Below are 19,774 nucleotides of genomic sequence, written 5' to 3'. Positions count from 1 at the left end.
TTTGACCTCTGTCATTGCCAACAAAGGGTATATAACAAAGTATTGAGATAAACTTTTGTTATTGACCAAATACTTATTTTCCACCATAATTTGCAAATAAATTCATTAAAAATCATACAATGTGATTTTCTGAAATTTTTTTCCTCATTTTGTCTGTCATAGTTGAAGTTTAAGTATGATGAAAATTACAGGCCTCTCACATCTTTTTAAGTGGGAGAACTTGCACAATTGGTGGCTGACTAAATACTTTTTTGCCCCACTGTACACTTAGAGGCCAAGTTATTAGATACAACACTCCGTTCAAGATAATGGTTAGCTCGTACAGACAATGAGTCACGTGGCTGTGGCTTGCTATATAAAGCAGGCAGACAGGCATAGAGGCATTGAGTTACTGTTTGATTGCGAACGTTAGAATGGGCAAATTGAGTGACCCAAGAGACTGAACGTGGTATGATCGTCGGTCCCATGCTCGCCGGTTCCAGTATCACAGAAATGGCCGGCCTCCTGGGCTTTTCACGCATGAGAGTGTGTAGCGTTTCCCGAGAATGGAGCGACAAACAAAAAAACATCCAGTCAGCAGCAGTCTAGTGGGCGAAAAAAAAAGCTTGTTGATGAGAGATCGCAGGAGAATAGCAAGAATCGTGCAAGCTAACAGGTGGGCCACAAACGGGAATGTATAAAGAATGTAATTTGAGAAAAACATTTGAGTTAACCTCCAATTTGAATAGATTTTATGTCCGATGCATGCTACATTTGGATCGGTTTGGGGTCCGCGGACCGATGGACTTTATCTTAAACATTCAAATTGGGGACCGATGCATATCGGTGAATCATTACATCCCCAATTACCCTGTAATACAGTGGCTTGCGAAGGTATTCACCACCCTTGGCATTTTTCCTATTTTGTTGCCTTACAACCTGGAATTAAAATGTTATTTTGGGGCGTTGGTATAATTTGATTTACACAACATGTCTACCACAAATATTTTTTTATTGTGAAAACAAACAAGAAATAAGACATTATAAAACAGAACTTGAGCATGCATAACTATTCACCCCCCCAAAGTCAATACTTTGTAGAGCAACCTTTTGCAGCAATTACAGCTGCAAGTCTCTTGGGGTATGTCTCTATAAGCTTGGCACATCGAACCATTGGGATTTTTGCCCACTCTTCAAGGCAAAACTGCTCTAGTTCCTTCAAGTTGGATGGGTTCCGCTGGTGTACAGCAATCTTTAAGTCATACCACAGATTCCCAGTTGGATTAAGGTCTGGGCTTTGACTAGGTCATTCGAAGACATTTAAATGTTTCCCCTTAAACCACTCAAGTGTTTCTTTAACAGTATGGTTAGGGTCATTGTCCTGCTAGAAGGTGAACCACCGTCCCAGTCTCAAATCTCTGGAATACTGAAACAGGTTTCCCCTCAAGAATTTCCCTGTATTTAGCGCCATCCATCGTTCCTTCAATTTTGACCAGTTTCCCAGTCCCTGCCGATGGAAATACATCCTCACAGCATGATGCTGCCAGCACCATGCTTCACTGTGGGGATGGTATTCTCAGGTTGATGAGAGGTGTTTGATTTGCGCCAGACCATAGCGTTTTCCTTGATGGCCAAAAAGCTCAATTTTAGTCTTATCAGACCAGAGTACCTTCTTCCATATGTTTCGGGAGTCTCTCAAATGCCTTTTGGCGAACACCAAACGTGTTTGCTTATTTTCTTTCTTGAAGCAACGGTATTTTTTCTGGACATTCTTCCGTAAAGCCCAGCTCTGTGGAGTGTACGGCTTAAAGTGGTCCTATGGACAGATACTCCAATCTCCTGGTAGCGCTTTGCAGCTCCTTCAGGGTTATCTTTGGTCTCTTTGTTGCCTCTCTGATTAATGCCCTCCTTGCCCAGCCCTCTCTTGGCAGGTTTGTTTTGGTACCATATTCTTTCAATTTTTTAATAATGGATTTAATGGTGCTCCGTGGGATGTTCAAAGTTTCAGATATTTTTTTATAACCCAACCCTGATCTGTACTTCTCCACAACTTTGTCCCTGACCTGTTTGGAGAGCTCCTTGGTATTCATGGTGCCGCTTGATTAGTGGTGTTGCAGACTCTGGGGCCTTTCAGAACAGGTGTGTATATATACTGAGATCATGTTACAGATCATGTGACACTTAGATTGCACACAGATGGACTTTATTTAACTAATTATGTGACTTCTGAAGGTAATTGGTTGCACCAGATCTTATTTAGGGGCTTCATAGCAAAGGGGGTAAATACATATGCACGCACCACTTTTCTTTTTTTTCCTTCTTTTTTTAACTTCTTATGACTGGGGGCAGTATTAAGTAGCTTGGATGAATAAGGTGCCTAGAGTAAACTGCCTGCTACTTAGGCCCAGTTGCTAATATATGCATATTAGATTTGGTAGATTTGGATAGAAAACACTCTGAAGTTTCAGAGTGACATCTCTGATGTCTGTGAGTATAACAAAACTCATATGGCAGGCAAAAACCTGAGAAAAAAATACAACCAGGAAGTGGGAAATCTGACGTTTGTAGTTTTTCCACTCTTTGCCTATCGAAAATACAGTGTCTATGGGGTCAAATTGCACTTCCTAAGGCTTCCATTTACATTTACATTTAAGTCATTTAGCAGACGCTCTTATCCAGAGCGACTTCCACTAGATGTCAACAGTCTTTAGAACCTTGTTTGATGCTTCTACTGTGAAGGAGGGGGGGGATGGGAGCTGAATGAATCAGTGGTCTGGCAGAGTGGCATGAGCTGGTCACGCGTATTCACGTGAGATTTAGCTTGAGTTCCATTGCATTTATGAAGACGAAGGAATTTGCCGGTTGGAACATTATTGAAGATTTATGGTAAAAACAGCCTAAATATTGACTCTATACTTCTTTTGACATGTTTCTACGGACTGCAACGGAACTTTTTGACTTTTCGTCTGCTCGCGTGTAATGAATTTGGTTTACTGGGCTAAACGCGCGAACAAAAAGGAGGTATTTGGACATAAATTATGGATTTTATCGAACAAATCAAACATTTATTGTGAAACTGGGATTCCTGGGAGTGCATTCTGATGAAGGTCATCAAAGGTAAGTGAATATTTATAATGTTATTTCTGACTTCTGTTGATTCCACAACATGGCGGATATCTGTATGGCTTGATTTGTTGTCTGAGCGCTGTACTCAGATTATTGCATGGTGTGCCTTTTAATGTAAAGCTTTTTTGAAATCTGACACAGCGGTTGCATTAAGTAGAAGTGTATCTATAATTCCATGCATAATAGTTGTATCTTTTATCGATGTTTATTATGAGAATTTCTGTAAATTGATGTGGCTCTCTGCAAAATCACCGGAGGTTTTGGAACTACTAAACATAACGCGCCAATGTAAACTCAGATTTTTGTATATAAATATGAACTTTATCGAGCAAAACATACATGTATTGTGTAACATGAAGTCCTATGAGTGTCATCTGATGAAGATTATCAAAGGTTAGTGATTAATCTCTATTTCTGCTTTTTGACTCCTCTCTTTGGCTGGAAAAATGGCTGTGTTTTTCTGTGACTAGGTGCAGACCTAACGTTTGTGCTTTCGTCGTAAAGCATTTTTGAATCCGACACTGTGGTGGGATTAACTACAAGTTTATCTTTAAAATGTTGTAAAATACTTGTATGTTTGAGGAATTTTAATTATGAGATTTCTGTTGTTTTGAATTTGGCGCCCAGCTCTTTCACTGGCTATTGTCACATCAATCCCATTAGCGGGATTCAAGCCATAAGAATTAAACAAGTTCTTTTTTTCATTTCACTTCACCAATTTGGACTATTTTGTGTATGTCCATTACATGAAATCCACATAAAAATCCATTTAAATTACAGGTTGTTATGCAACAAAATAGGAAAAATGCCAAGGGGGATGAATTATTTTGCAAGGCACTGTAGTATATCTACTATAACCCGATTTAGCTGAGTTTAAATAGCATTTTGTGTTGTTGGGGCCCATATCAAAGGGTGTGTGTGTCGTTGCCTGCTTGTGATTGGAGCATAGAATACATCTTGTGATAATGAGGCAAAATTGGTGTGGAAGAGGTGAAAAAGTTGTTGCTACCAATACAGTGCCTTGCGAAAGTATTCGGCCACCTTGAACTTTGCGACCTTTTGCCACATTTCAGGCTTCAAACATAAAGATATAAACTGTATTTTTTTGTGAAGAATCAACAACAAGTGGGACACAATCATGAAGTGGAACGACATTTATTGGATATTTCAAACTTTTTTAACAATTCAAAAACTGAAAAATTGGGCGTGCAAAATTATTCAGCCCCCTTAAGTTAATACTTTGTAGCGCCACCTTTTGCTGCGATTACAGCTGTAAGTCGCTTGGGGTATGTCTCTATCAGTTTTGCACATCGAGAGACTGAAATTTTTTCCCATTCCTCCTTGCAAAACAGCTCGAGCTCAGTGAGGTTGGATGGAGATCATTTGTGAACAGCAGCTTTCAGTTCTTTCCACAGATTCTCGATTGGATTCAGGTCTGGACTTTGACTTGGCCATTCTAACACTTGAATATGTTTATTTTTGAACCATTCCATTGTAGATTTTGCTTTATGTTTTGGATCATTGTCTTGTTGGAAGACAAATCTCCATCCCAGTCTCAGGTCTTTTGCAGACTCCATCAGGTTTTCTTCCAGAATGGTCCTGTATTTGGCTCCATCCATCTTCCCATCAATTCTAACCATCTTCCCTGTCCCTGCTGAAGAAAAGCAGGCCCAAACCATGATGCTGCCACCACCATGTTTAACAGTGGGGATGGTGAGTTCAGGGTGATGAGCTGTGTTGCTTTTACGCCAAACAAAACGTTTTGCATTGTTGCCAAAAAGTTCATTTTTGGTTTCATCTGACCAGAGCACCTTCTTCCACATGTTTGGTGTGTCTCCCAGGTGGCTTGTGGCAAACTTTAAGCGACACTTTTTATGGATTTCTTTAAGAAATGGCTTTCTTCTTGCCACTCTTCCATAAAGGCCAGATTTGTGCAATATACGACTGATTGTTGTCCTATGGACAGAGTGTCCCACCTCAGCTGTAGATCTCTGCAGTTCATCCAGAGTGATCATGGGCCTCTTGGCTGCATCTCTGATCAGTCTTCTCCTTGTATGAGCTGAAAGTTTAGAGGGACGGACAGGTCTTGGTAGATTTGCCGTGGTCTGATACTCCTTACATTTCAATATTATCGCTTGCACAGTGTGCCTTGGGATGTTTAAAGCTTGGGAAATCTTTTGTATCCAAATCCGGCTTTAAACTTCTTCACAACAGTATCTCGGACCTGCCTGGTGTGTTCCTTGTTCTTCATGATGCTCTCTGCGCTTTTAACGGACCTCTGAGACTATCACAGTGCAGGTGCATTTATACAGAGACTTGATTACACACAGGTGGATAGTATTTATCATCATTAGTCATTTAGGTCAACATTGGATCATTCAGAGATCCTCACTGAACTTCTGGAGAGAGTTTGCTGCACTGAAAGTAAAGGGGCTGAATAATTTTGCACGTCCAATTTTTCAGTTTTTGAATTGTTAAAGTTTGAAATATCCAATAAATGTTGTTTCACTTCATGATTGTGTCCCACTTGTTGTTGATTCTTCACAAAAAAATACAGTTTTATATCTTTATGTTTGAAGCCTGAAATGTAGCAAAAGGTCGCAAAGTTCAAGGGGGCCGAATACTTTCGCAAGGCACTGTAAATAATTACTATCAACCTGGTACCGACAATCTGGATGGTAAATTGCTGAAGATGGTAGCAGAATACATTGCGAATCCTGGCTGCCACATCTTCAATTTAAGCCTAGAAGACAGTGTGTGCCCTCAGGCCTGGAGGGAGGCAAAGGTCATTCCGCTGCCCAAAAATGCAAAGCACCCTTTTTAATGGTTCCAACAGCCGATCAATCAGCCTGTTACCGATGCTTAGAAAACTTTTGGAAAAAGTTTGACAAAATACAATGTTATTTTACAGAAAACAAATTAACTGACTTTCAGCATGCTTATAGGGAAGGGCACTCCACATGCTCATCACTGACACAAATGACTGATGATTGGCTGAAAGCAATTGATAATAAGAAGGTTTTGCAGCTTTTGATAGCATTGATCATAACTTATTGCAGAAAAAAACACAGGCGTTATGGATTTACGTTATGGATTTACACTCTCTGCCTTATCATGGATTGAGAGTTTTATCTAATAGAACACAGAGGGTTTTCTTTCATGGAGGCCTCTCTCATGCAAATTCAGTTTAGTGTGGTGTACCGCAGGGAAGCTGGCTTGAGACATTATTGTTTTCTGTTTTTACTAATGACCATCCACTGACCTTGAATAAAGCCTGTGTGTCTATATATGCTGACGACTCAACTGTATACACGTCAGCTACGACAGTAAAATAAATAACTGACACCCTTAACATAGAGATCCAGTCAATTTTAGAATGGGTAACTAGCAATAGGCTGGCACTAAATAATGTCAAAAACTAAATACGTCATTTTTGGGACAAAAACTCATTCAACCCTAAACCTCATCTTGATCTATTACTGAATAATGTGGTGATTGAGTAAGTTGATTAGACTAAACTGCTGGGTGTAACCCTAGAAAGCAAGCTGTCATGGTCAAACATATAGACTCAATGGTTGTGCTAAAATTGGAATAGGTCTGTCCATGATAAGGCATTGCTCTGCTTTCTTGACATCTATATCAATCAAGCAAGTCCTACAGGCCATAGTTTTGTTGCACCTGGACTACTGCCCAGTTGTGTGGTCATGTGCGGCAAAGAAGGACAGGAAAATTGCAGTTGGTCCAGAACAGAGCAGCACGTATTGCACTTAGATGTACACGGAGGTTGAATGTCAGTGATATGCATGTCAATCTCTCCTGGCTTACTATCCTGACACTATTGGTCATTGTGCGTGGTGTTGATGTGTTAAATGTAGCAAACTGCTTGTTCAAGCATTTGGCACACAGTTCGGACAATCAGTTCTGCACAAGACATGCAACAAGAGGTCTCTTCACAGTCCCCAGGTCCAGAATAGAGGCTGGGAAACACACAGTATTAAATAGAGCCATGCCCATGACTACATGGAACTCTCTGCCACCCAAGGTAACTCAAGCTACCAAAAAAAAAACAGTTAAAGAAATGGATAAAAGAACACCTTCCGGCATGATGGGGACTGTGAAGGGGCACATTTTTATACTGAACAAAAATATAAACGCAAATGTGTTGGCCCTATGTTTCCTAAATTGTTTCATAAATTGAAATAAGATCCCAGAATTTATTCATATGCACAAAATGCTTGTTTCTCTCAAATTTTGTGCATAAATTTGTGACTGGTTTCAGGAAACTAGGCATATGTCACGCGTCACTACCTCACAGGACAGCCATTTGAACGTAAACTTTTAAAACTTGTATTATTTGATTTTTTGGGGGGCAGAAATGCCTTCTGGAACATGTAAACTTTCATGTGCCTTAGTAACAAACTTGTATGCCATCTGTAAATACAAATAAAATAGTTAAATTACTAGCCTAGTTGGTTTAGCCACGGAATAAGACAGGAACCTTCCCACTAGCCATGATTGGCTGAGGTAACGGCTGGGCTGGACATGCCGAGAGATGAGTTCGGATTGGTCTGCCATGTAGCACGCTTTCTGTCTGTAACATGAGCTGGTCAGTATGTGTAGGCAGGGGCGCAACTTTGGTTTTAGAGGTGGGGGGACATAATTATTATAACTATTGAAATATTTTGTCCTGTCGGATAAACACTCCAAACAGCCTACCCAGCCGCTCTGAGGTGTTTGCATGGTCCTAAAGCACATCATTGCCTCGTTTTGTATCACATTCCAATTATAAAACTGGTGGGAGCAAAAATGCAATTTAAGAATGTGGGGTGGACATGTCCCTCCAGTGAAAGTTGTGCCCCTGACATTGTCAGTTAAAGTATATGGTCATTATTTGAACTGGCTAACTAGCTAACTTAACATTAGCTAGCCAATAAGCTAAAAGCGAACCAAAACAAGTTGATTTTCATTTTTAAACGGGTGGGTTTATTGGTGTTATGCTATTTTGGACCACCAGAATGCTGATGTCATGCAGCCTGTAGTTTTTGTGTTTATACCTTTTCATAACGACAACGACAAGTTTGATGTCGGATGACAATATAATGTCACTGCGACAACTGTCAATTTGAGCCTTTAGACTTGAATTCTTTGGTTGTTTAGTACATGGCCTCACATGTGAATCCTTAGAGATGCGTGGGGCTAAGGCTTAAGAGGGTGTGAATGATGCTGAATGGGTGTAGACAAAGAAGAGCTCTCCAGTAGGTTTACCAAAATATTCAATGGCCATTTTCTCAAGTAAGGTTACAAGTTCCTCAACTGTAGTGTATATTATATACTATTTTGTAGCTCAAAGTCTATACTTTTATCCAGTGTTACAAAAAAAAATGTTGCTACATAAGACCTAATCTAGACGGTCGGTCACATTTGTTTATATCCCTGTTAGTGAGCATTTCTCCTTTGCCAAGATAATCAATCCACCTGACACATTTGGCATATCAAGAAGCTAATTAAACAGCATGATCATTACACATGTGCACCTTGTGCTGGGGACAATAAAAGGCCACTCTAAAATGTACAGTTTTGTCGCAAAACACAATGCCACAGATGTCGCATGTTTTGTGGGAGCGTGCAATTGGCATGCTGACCAGAGCTGTTGCCAGATAATTTCATGTTCATTTCTATACCATAAGCCGTCTACAGTACGTCCACCCAGCCTCACAACCGCAGACCATGTGTATCCATGCCAGTCTAGGATCTCCACATCCAGCTTTTTCACTTGCGGAATGGTCTGAGAATGGCCATCCGGACAGCTGATGAAACTGTGGGTTTGCACAACCGAAGAATTTCTGCCCAAACTGTAACCGCAGACCATGTGTATCCACGCCAGTCTAGGATCTCCACATCCAGCTCAGAAACTGTTTCAGGGAAGCTCATCTGCGTGCTCACTGGCACGCTGGAGAAGTGTGCTCTTCATAAATGAATCCCAGTGTCAACATTAACGGCCAGACGGCGTTGCGCAGGTGAGTGGTTTGCTGATGTCAACGTTGTGAACAGAGTGCCCCATGGTGGCGGTGGGGTTATTGTATGGACAGGCGTAATCTACGGACAACGAACACAATTGCATTTTATCTATGACAATTTGAATACACAGCGATACCGTGACAAGATCCTGAGGCTCATTGTTGTGCCATTCATCCGCCACCATTCCAATCAAATCAAACTTTATTGGTTACATACATATGGTTAGCAAATGTTAATGCGAGTGTAGTGAAATGCGTGTGCCTCTAGTTCTGACCTTGCAGTAATATCTAACAAGTAATCTAACAATTTCACAACAACTACCTTATACACACAAATGTAAAGGAATAAATAAGAATATGTACAGTTGAAGTGAGAAGTTTACATACACTTAGGTTGGAGTCATTAAAACTAGTTTTTCAACCACTCCACAAATTTCTTGTTAACAAAGTATAGTTTTGGCAAGTCGGTTAGGCATCTACTTTGTGCATGCCACAAGTAATGTTTCCAACAATTGTTTAAAGACAGATTATTTCACTTATAATTCACTGTATCACAATTCCAGTGGGTCAGAAGTTTATATACACTAAGTTGATTGTGCCTTTAAACAGCTTGGAAAATTCCAGAAGATTATGTCATGGCTTTAGAAGCTTTAGAAGCTATTTGATATCATTTGAGTCAACTGGCGGTGTACCTGTGGATATATTTCAAGGCCTACCTTCAAACACAATGCCTCTTTGCTTGACATCATGGGAAAATCAATAGAAATCAGCCAAGACTTCAGAAAAAAAGTTTTAGACCTCCACAAGTCTGGTTCATCCTTGGGAGCAATTCCCAAACGCCTGTACAAACAATAGTACGCAGGTATAAACACCATGGGAACACGCAGCTGCCATACCGCTCAGGAAGGTGCTGTCTGTGTGGGTGGATCATTTCAGTATGTCTGTGATGTGTACGCCGAGGAACTTAAAACTTTCCACCTTCTCCAATACTCTCCCGTCGAAGTGGATAAGGGGGTGCTCCCTCTGCTGTTTCCTGAAATCCAAGATCATCTCCTTTGTTTTGTTGACGTTGAGTGTGAGGTTATTTCCCAGACACCACTCTTCGAGGGCCCTCACCTCCTCCTTGTCGGCCGTCTCGTCGTTGTTGGTAATCAAGCAAAAATGTCCCAGTTCTTCCATGGCCTGCATACTGACCAGACATGTCATCCATTGAGCATGTTTGGGATGCTCTGGATTGATGTGTACGACAGTGTGTTCCAGTTGCCACCAATATTCAGAAAATTCACACAGCCATTGAAGAGGAGTGGGACAACATTCTGCAGGCCACAATCAATAGCCAGATCAACTCTATGCTGAGGAGATGTCACACTGTATGAGGCAAATAGCAGCCACATCAGATACGGACTAGTTTTCGGATCCACACCCCTATGTTTTTTAAGGTATCTGTGACCAACAGCTGCATATCTGTGTTCCCAGTCATGTGAAATCCATAGATTAGGGCCTAATTAATTTATTTCAATTTATTGATTTTCTTATATGAACTGTAACTCAGTGTGTGTATATATAAATTCTAATATAATTTGCATTGTGTTGTATTATGTAGTGTTTTATGTATATATTTTTGTGTGTGTGTTTTGTTTACTGTTTGGGCCCCCCGTAATTGGGGATCCTAATAAAATATAAAATACCAAAAATGCATGTTTTTGCATAGCACCGATTTGCTGTATTTTATGGAATTAATTGTGTATCGTTTATATGAACACGTTTATTTTAAAACAGAATCACAAATATGTGGTTATAAATGTAACTAAATCCTAAAAGGATTGTCTGAAGTGAAGAAGACCATTTGGGTTGAATATGTACATCCAACTCTCCTTATACTGTCTTTCTAGGGTTCTTTGGTGGCAAAATTGGCATTGACTCCCCTGTTTTCTGCAGACAGATCCCCTCACCTCTTCAATCCATTTTCACAGAGCTCCACTACTGGCCAGGTAACAGAAATTCATTCTATTCTATAATCTATTTAAGCTTAAAGTGCCCGATGCAGTTACTTGCTGACTGATAATATATGCTTAAATTACTTATTTTATTAATTTCCCAACGTTTTGTAAGTCAGAGCACAAAAGACTAGCCATTCTAGGCTTCTGTTTAATAAACATATCTCTGGCTTCATCCACTGGTCATCTGCGTCATTACATCACATTTTTTCTCCTCTTTGCCACCTCACGTCAAGGGGGCGGTCCTTAGAAAAGCTGCTCTTCCGGTCCAAACCTCCCGATTCCTATTCATAGCTGTATGATAAAGAATGCGACCTACACACTCAAACTGAAAAGTAAATAAGTAATTTTGTGTGGAAGTCAAAAAGTGTATATATATATATATATATATACATATATATATATATATTTTTTTTTATGTCGGAGACAGACAAGCACATCAGTAGAACCAAGAAAAAAGTTAAATGTTCAGACTGCACCTCCCCTTGTCGATAAGGTGGACACACACTGTTTAAATGGCCAAAATGTTGATTTAGACTTTCACAAATTTCACACATTTTGACTATCACTTATGTCATGATATTTTTCTAGATGTCCCTAAAACTAGACATATAAAGCAGCATATATATCAACTAGTGGACCGATTTTTAAAAAACAAATATTGAGAGGATGGTCAGGGGGGGAACTTAATTATGAATAATTTGTAGACTCCAAGAAGCACAAACAGATACAACATTTGACTAAGCATAATCATTTCAAATCTTTCATACATTTTGTGTATCATCACATACTGTATATCTCTCTATTATATGTGGGAATACTTTAGGACAGATTTCCAAAATTGAAATCACTTGGAGCTGATTTGCTGGTGTTTTTACAGTCTTATGTCCAACAATCCAAATAATAATAAAACAGTTCCATTTGTTTTTCTCAGAAAACTTTGGGGGCCAAATAAAATCACTCGCAGGGCAATTTTTGTTTACAAATGATTTCAATTAAAAAATGTTAATAATAAAATAATAATAATAATTTTATATAGATATCTGCCAGTTAGTTGGGGAAGGCTTGTTAATTCACATTTCATGAATTCACTATGATGTCATCATATTCAGCCTGGTCTCATAGATTAATGTAACATAGTAAATGTAAATCCTGGACACTGAAATTAGTAGGATATCTTATGGTTACTTTGGTGGGCTCCTGAGTGGCACAGCGGTCTAAGGCACTGCACCTCTGTGTTAGAGGCATTACTACAGACCCTGGTTCGATTCCAGGCTGTATCACATCCGCATGTGATTGGGAGTCCCATAGGGCAGCTCACAATTGGCCCAGCATCGTCCGGGTTAGGGTTTGGCCAGGGTAGGCTGTCATTGTAAATAAGTATTTGTTCTTAACTGACTTTCCTAGTTAAATAAATAAAAACATAATGATAAGACAGATGGTTACTTAATGCAAAGTAGTTTGGTTGATCAGGGTTGGTGGGTGGACATATAATGGATGGACAACTTTAGCATTTTGGCTAATTAGAAACTTTTCCACTACTTACTACCTTTTTGCTACTTTGCAACTACTTAGCTACTTTGAAATGACTTAGCATGTTAGCTAACCCTTCCCCTAACCTGAACCCTTTTAGCTAACCCTACCCCTATCTGCAACCCTTTTAACCTAACTCCTAAGCTTAACCTTAACACTAACCCCTAGTCTAGCTAACGTTAGCCAGCTAGCTAGAATTCATAAGATATCATATGTTTTGCAAATTCATAACATATTGTATATTTTTCAAATTTGTAACATTGTACGTTTTGCAAATTCGTAACACACTGTGTAATACGAATTGTAATTCGTAACATCTCATACTATATCATATCTTATGAATTCTTTATTGGGGGGGCAGGTAGCCTGGTTGTCAGAGCGTTGGACTTGTAAACGAAAGGTTGCAAAATCAAATCCCCGAGCTGACAAGGTAAAAATATGTCGTTCTGCCCCTGAACAAGGCGGTTAACCACTGTTCCTAGGCAGTTATTGAAAATAAGAATTTGTTCTTAACTGACTTGCCTAGTTAAATAAAGGTACAATTAAAAATGCATAATGGGTGATGGACATCCACAAATTAATACATACCATACAAAATGCTCTGAGACCAGGTTGTCATATTTGTATTTGATTGATTATACTTTTATTATGTACTAGATATGGTTTGAAAAGTTTTTTTTTCCTCAGACATAAATAAACAATTCCAGGTGAAAGCCAAAGTTCATAGCTTTCAGGGGGGGAACACTATGACATTATTCAAAATATTCCCTTCTTTCTAGATTGATGAACACAGCTATAGCAAAACAGTGCAAAACATCTGTCAGCTCAATAGTCTATTCTATTGTATTGCAATTAAGTGACTAATAAATACTGAGCAAAAGTCACAGCTTAGGACTCCTGTAAATGCAATTCAATGTCAACAGTGGCAAGCTTGTGAGAACAGATAGAACCCTGCATGGGAGCCTATTCTACTCCTTGCTATTGGAATATTTTAGAGGAATAGTTCATGCAATGAAATGTTGGAGGGCAGGATGTTTTTTATATTGTTTTACAATCACTCTCCCATGTAAGTGAACGCCTGAAGTGCATTCAAATTTACCAAACATCTTATAAATGTGTAGTTTGATTTTCTATATGTTAAACATATGTGTGCCCTTGTTTCCAGTGTGGGTCCAAACCCGAGGCTTTAAAACTCTAAGGAAACACAAGCGACTGCAGGCAGGCTTTGAGCGTCCCATGGAACCAGATGGCTTTACCTCATCTTTTATGAAGGTGAGACCTGGGTTTGTCTGTACTCTGTCACTCTATGGAAAGAGTATGTCACACCATACCAAAATGTGTTAAAATGTTTTACAACAGAAAACAAAAACAAGCATTTCCTCATTAGACAAGGAAGGATCGTACCTTCCAGTTTTGCAGCCTGGATGCATTGTAAACATCTATGACTCTGTTGTCTCATGGAGGGCCTCCTGACGCGTGATAAGGGGATGGAGGTGGAATCCTTGGACAAGCTCCTGAAGAGCAAGAACATTCCAGATGGGCAGCAAGATTCTTTTAAGACTGGGTTTGCCGAGGGATTCCTAAAATCCCAAGCGCTGACACAGCGCAAACAAGGCAAGTGTATACACACACACACACACAACGCTACAGAACACCACACTACACAATAAGACCAGGGCCATGCACACTGAGACACAACATAGCTAAACATTTTGAGATGGAATACCAAAACGCAGTTCTCAGTGGACAAGCTCTGGTAGTATCTCCTTCATTTCACAACATTGTCTCTTGTTTCTTTCCTTCTAAATATGAACTAGGTCTGCGTTGCCTCCCATAATGTTGGCTGTTAGCGGATTCAGAAAATGAAAGTCTACTCTCCTTGCAGTGAGCATTAAATTACCAAGGTTTCAGCCCGCAGGCCTCGAAGGCCTGCATTGATAATGAAATGCTCACTGCAGCAAGAGATAAGTGTTGTCGACTTACATTTTTCTTGAAAGCGGATTGAAACACACATTCTCTCCCCTTCTCTGCAGATTCTCTGAGGAGGACGAGGTTTATACTGCTGGTCCTGCTGCTGGTGGGACTCTACGGCCTTTCCAAGACCCCCTTCCTATCGGGTAAAGGCTCCTTTTTCATTTTATCCATATGCATCTCTCTAATCAAGCTCAAACACCTTCACTCTGGCATGCAGCTTGGTGTGTACTTTTTAAAGGAAAACTCCACCCAAAAACACAGGGATGATATATTTTAAAAGTTACATATCTTGAAACTTGATTGCAGACAAGCAAAATATTTTGGGCCTTTGTCAACAATGGACGAATGAAACAAATACCAAAAGTTTTGGGGTGGAATTTTACTTTAAAGCCACAATCTGGAGTTTGTGTTTTAGCCCAACTGCACTTCTCACTGCAGAGGGATGAGCCTGGAGAAGTGTAACCACTGTCAACTTCATATGCAGTCCATGAGAGTGAGATGATGGTTTATGACGCGGTATATTGTCTGTTTAAAGTTCCATTCTTCATAAATAAATGGGCAGCCTATATAATGTATCTAAATGGCAATTGAACAGTCTCCCAGATTGAGCCTTAACTTTTTGCTGATGCATTCAAATTTGCTGTGCATTCTTTTTGTGCATCAATTCTGATGATGAGAAATCGAGAACTTGATGTTGTGATATTGACGCTAATTGTTTTCATCGCTTTACTTTACTGAATGCTTTTAAAAAAACAGTGATTTGTTGGGGAAAAAACTAACCTTAACTAAGAATGTGTTTGCATCCGAGCAGTGTGATTTCGAACCTTAATCTAACCATTCTGGACAGTGCGATTCCGAACCACATCAGGCCTGGATTCGGTGGACCCTGTCCAGATGAAGAACGTGACATTTGAGCACGTCAAGGGGGTGGAGGAGGCCAAGAACGAGCTGCAGGAGGTGGTGGAGTTCCTCCGGAGCCCAGAGAAGTTCACCGTCCTCGGAGGGAGACTGCCGAAAGGTGCAGCAGACCACTGAGCTGTTTTATAATAAGAATATATTCCATTTAGCAGACTCTTTTATCCAAAGCAACTTAGTTAGTCATCCTTGAATACATGTTATGGTCTTTACTTGATCAGGATTGTGTTCTTTAGGCACCAAACAAGAAAAACATTTACAGAAAGGACTACCTGGATTTGTTCAATAAGAAACGCTCACATTTGTTTTCTGTTGCAAAATATTTTGGAAAAAATTGTTCTGTGTCCTAATGAACAAGACCCAGGTTTAGACTGATTGAACAATGCTGAATTCAAGAAGTTGCTTAGGCAGGCAGCCAGGCACACTATCTTCCTCTGATGGAAGATGAAAATGAAGAGGTAGGGTTTCAGGGGCTAACACATAAACCACATGCATATGACACATACAGTACCAGTCAAAAGCTTTGACACGCCTACTCATTCATGGGTTTTCTTTATTTTTGACTATTTTCTACATTGTAGAATAATAGTGAAGACATCAAAACTATGAAATAACACATATGGAATCATGTAGTAACCTGGACTAAAAAGCATGTTTAATGGAGAATCCCCATTGAAAGCATTGAAAGTGCAGAGTTAGATTTTCTATATATTTACATATGACTGATTCACAGGGCACGGATGACATACTACAGTATAGGACACTCACCTCCTCTTTTGTTGTAGGTAAATCTGAACCAGCCAATGAGCGAACAAAGGCCAGCCAGTAGCAAACACCACAGTGATAGGGGACAGGTGAAAAGGACTCTGGAAAACCAAAAAGACAACTTATAATTTCTCTCATCCGTGTTGACATTACATTAAAGAGTAGCCAACAGAACGCAATGCACTTATCTTGTTTATCATTACACATTTTCAACCCCTCCTCTTAAATGTGTACATGTTTCAAGATATTAGATTAAAATCAACTATTTGAACTATTATTAATAATAGTTAGACAGAAGCACATACAGTTCTTGCTAGGGAGGAGGCGTCATCCTGTCTAGCCTGAGAAAGTGATCTTGTCTGAGAATGAGCACCCAGAATTTAGACCATCAAAACTATGAAATAACACATATGGAATCATGTAGTAACCACAACATTGTTAAACAAATCAAAATATATTTCATATTTGAGATTCTTCAAAGTAGGCACCCTTTGCCTTGATGACTACTTTGCACACTCTTTGCATTCTCAACCAGTTTAACCAGGTAGTCACCTGGAATACATTTCAATTAACATGTGTGCCTTGTTAAAAGTTAATTTATGGAATTTCCTTCAGTGAGTCCCCGTTTGAGCCAATCAGTTTAGTTTTGACAAGGTAGGAGTGGTATACAGAAGATAGCCCTATTTGGTAAAAGTCCATATTGTGTCAAGAACAGCTCAAATAAGCAAAGATAAACGACAGTCCATCATTAGTTTAAGACATGAGGGACAGTCAATCCGGGAAAATTTCAAGAACTTTTAAAGTTTCTTTAAGTGCAGTTGCAAAAACCATAAAGCGCTATGATGAAACTGGCTCTCATGAGGACCGCCACAGGAAAGGAAGACCCAGATTTACCTCTGCTGCAGAGGATAAGTTCATTAGAGTTACCAGCCCAAATAAATGCTTCACAGAGTTCAAGTAACAGACACATTTAATCAACTGTTCAGAGGAGACTGCGTGAATCAGGCCTTCATGGTTGAATTGCTGCAAAGAAACCACTACTAAAGGACACCAATAAGAAGAAGAGACTTGCTTGGGCCAAGAAACATGAGCAATGGACGTTAGATGGTGGAAATTTGTCCTTTGGTCTCAGTCCAAATTTGAGATTTTTGGTTCCAACCGCTGTGTCTTTGTGAGATGCAGAGTAGGTGAACGGATGATCTCTGCATATGTGGTTCCCACTGTGAAGCATGGAGGAGGAGGTGTGATGGTGTGTGGGTGCTTTGCTGGTGACACTCGATGATTTATTTAGAATTCAAGTCACACTTAACCAGCATGGCTACCACAACATTCTCCAGCGATACGCCATCCCATCTGGATTGTGCTTAGTGGGACTATAATTTGTTTTTCAACAGGACAATGACCCACCACACCTCCAGGCTGTGTAAGGGCTATTTGACCAAGAAGGAGAGTGATGGAGTGCTGCATCAGATGACTTGACCGCCATTCTCCCAACCTCAAACCAATTGGGATGAGTTGGACTGCAGAGTGAAGGAAAAGCAGCCAACAAGTGCTGAGCATATGTGGGAACTCCTTCAAGATAGTTGGAAAAGCATTCCAGGTGAAGCTGGTTGAGAGAATGCCAAGAGTGTGCAAAGCTGTCATCAAGCCAAGGGTGGCTACTTTGAAGAATCTAAAATATATTTTGATCTTTTTGGTTACTACATAATGGCATATGTGTTATTTCATAGCTCTGATGTCTTCACTATTATTCCACAATGTAGAAAATAGTCAAAATAAAGAACAACCCTTGAATGAGTAGTTCTGTCCAAACTTTTGACTGGTACTGTACATACATACATACGTGCGTGCCTACGTACATACATACATACATACATACATACATACATACATACATACATACATACATACATACATACATACATACATACATACATACATACATACATACATACATACATACATACATACATACATACATACATACATACAGTGCGGAGAACAAGTACAGTGCCTTGCGAAAGTATTCGGCCCCCTTGAACTTTGCGACCTTTTGCCACATTTCAGGCTTCAAACATAAAGATATAAAACTGTATTTTTTTGTGAAGAATCAACAACAAGTGGGACACAATCAAGAAGTGGAACGACATTTATTGGATATTTTAAACTTTTTTAAGAAATCAAAAACTGAACAATTGGGCGTGCAAAATTACTTTCGCAAGGCACTGTATTTGATACACTGGCAATTTTGCAGGTTTTCCTACTTACAATGCATGTATAGCTCTGTAATTTTTATCATAGGTACACTTCAACTGTGAGAGGCGGAATCTAAAACAAAAATCCAGAAAATCACATTGTATGATTTTTAAGTAATTAATTCGCATTTTATTGCATGACATAAGTATTTGATCACCTACCAACCAGTAAGAATTCCGGCTCTCACAGACCTGTTAGTTTTTCTTTAAGAAGCCTTCCTGTTCTCCACTCATTACCTGTATTAACTGCACCTGTTTGAACTCGTTACCTGTATAAAAGACACCTGTCAACACACTCAATCAAACAGACTCCAACCTCTCCACAATGGCCAAGACCAGAGAGCTGTGTAAGGACATCAGGGATAAAATTGTAGACCTGCACAAGGATGGGTTGGACTACAGGACAATAGGCAAGCAGCTTGGTGAGAAGGCAACAACTGTTGGTGCAATTATTAGAAAATGGAAGAAGTTCAAGATGACGGTCAATCACCCTCGGTCTGGGGCTCCATGCAAGATCTCACCTCGTGGGGCATCAATGATCATGAGGAAGGTGAGGGATCAGCCCAGAACTACACAGCAGGACCTGGTCAATGACCTGAAGAGAGCTGGGACCACAGTCTCAAAGAAAACCATTAGTAACACACTACGCCGTCATGGATTAAAATCATGCAGCGCACGCAAGGTCCCCCTGCTCAAGCCAGCGCATGTCCAGGCCCGTCTGAAGTTTTCCAATGACCATCTGGATGATCCAGAGAAGGAATGGGAGGTCATGTGGTCTGATGAGACAAAAATAGAGCTTTTTGGTCTAAACTCCACTCGCCATGTTTGGAGGAAGCAGAAGGATGAGAGCAACCCCAAGAACACCATCCCAAACGTGAAGGTTGAAACATCATTCTTTGGGGATGCTTTTCTGCTAAGGGGACAGGACGACTGCACCGTGTTGAGGGGAGGGTGGATGGGGCCATGTTTTGCGAGATCTTGGCCAACAACCTCCTTCCCTCAGTAAGAGCATTGAAGATGGGTCGTGGCTGGGTCTTCCAGCATGACAACGACCCGAAACACACAGCCAGGGCAACTAAGGAGTGGCTCCGTAAGAAGCATCTCAAGGTCCTGGAGTGGCCTAGCCAGTCTCCAGACCTGAACCCAATAGAAAATCTTTGGAGGGAGCTGAAAGTCTGTATTGCCCAGCAACAGCCTCGAAACCTGAAGGGTC

At 40.1% G+C, this 19,774-nt stretch overlaps 1 protein-coding gene across 2 annotated transcripts in view; it reads left to right on the top strand.

Annotated features, from left to right (window-relative positions):
• LOC124009154 (ATP-dependent zinc metalloprotease YME1L1-like) overlaps positions 1-19,774 on the top strand; it is a 54,484-nt gene that overhangs the window by 18,779 nt on the left and 15,931 nt on the right. Inside the window, exons 4-8 of one of the 2 annotated variants that reach the window (XM_046320679.1) lie at positions 11,015-11,113; positions 13,818-13,924; positions 14,116-14,266; positions 14,686-14,769; positions 15,495-15,644. In XM_046320679.1, coding sequence (XP_046176635.1) covers positions 11,015-11,113; positions 13,818-13,924; positions 14,116-14,266; positions 14,686-14,769; positions 15,495-15,644 — 591 coding nt within the window. Of the gene's footprint in view, positions 1-11,014; positions 11,114-13,817; positions 13,925-14,115; positions 14,267-14,685; positions 14,770-15,473; positions 15,645-19,774 lie in introns of both variants that reach the window. The other variant, XM_046320678.1, reaches the window with a different exon arrangement.

This window comes from Oncorhynchus gorbuscha, linkage group LG22, assembly GCF_021184085.1.
Source record: "Oncorhynchus gorbuscha isolate QuinsamMale2020 ecotype Even-year linkage group LG22, OgorEven_v1.0, whole genome shotgun sequence".
NCBI classification, from domain to species: Eukaryota; Metazoa; Chordata; class Actinopteri; order Salmoniformes; family Salmonidae; genus Oncorhynchus; species Oncorhynchus gorbuscha.
The sequence above is the reverse complement of the archived record's forward strand: the minus strand, read 5'-3'. Positions and strand labels throughout refer to the sequence as shown.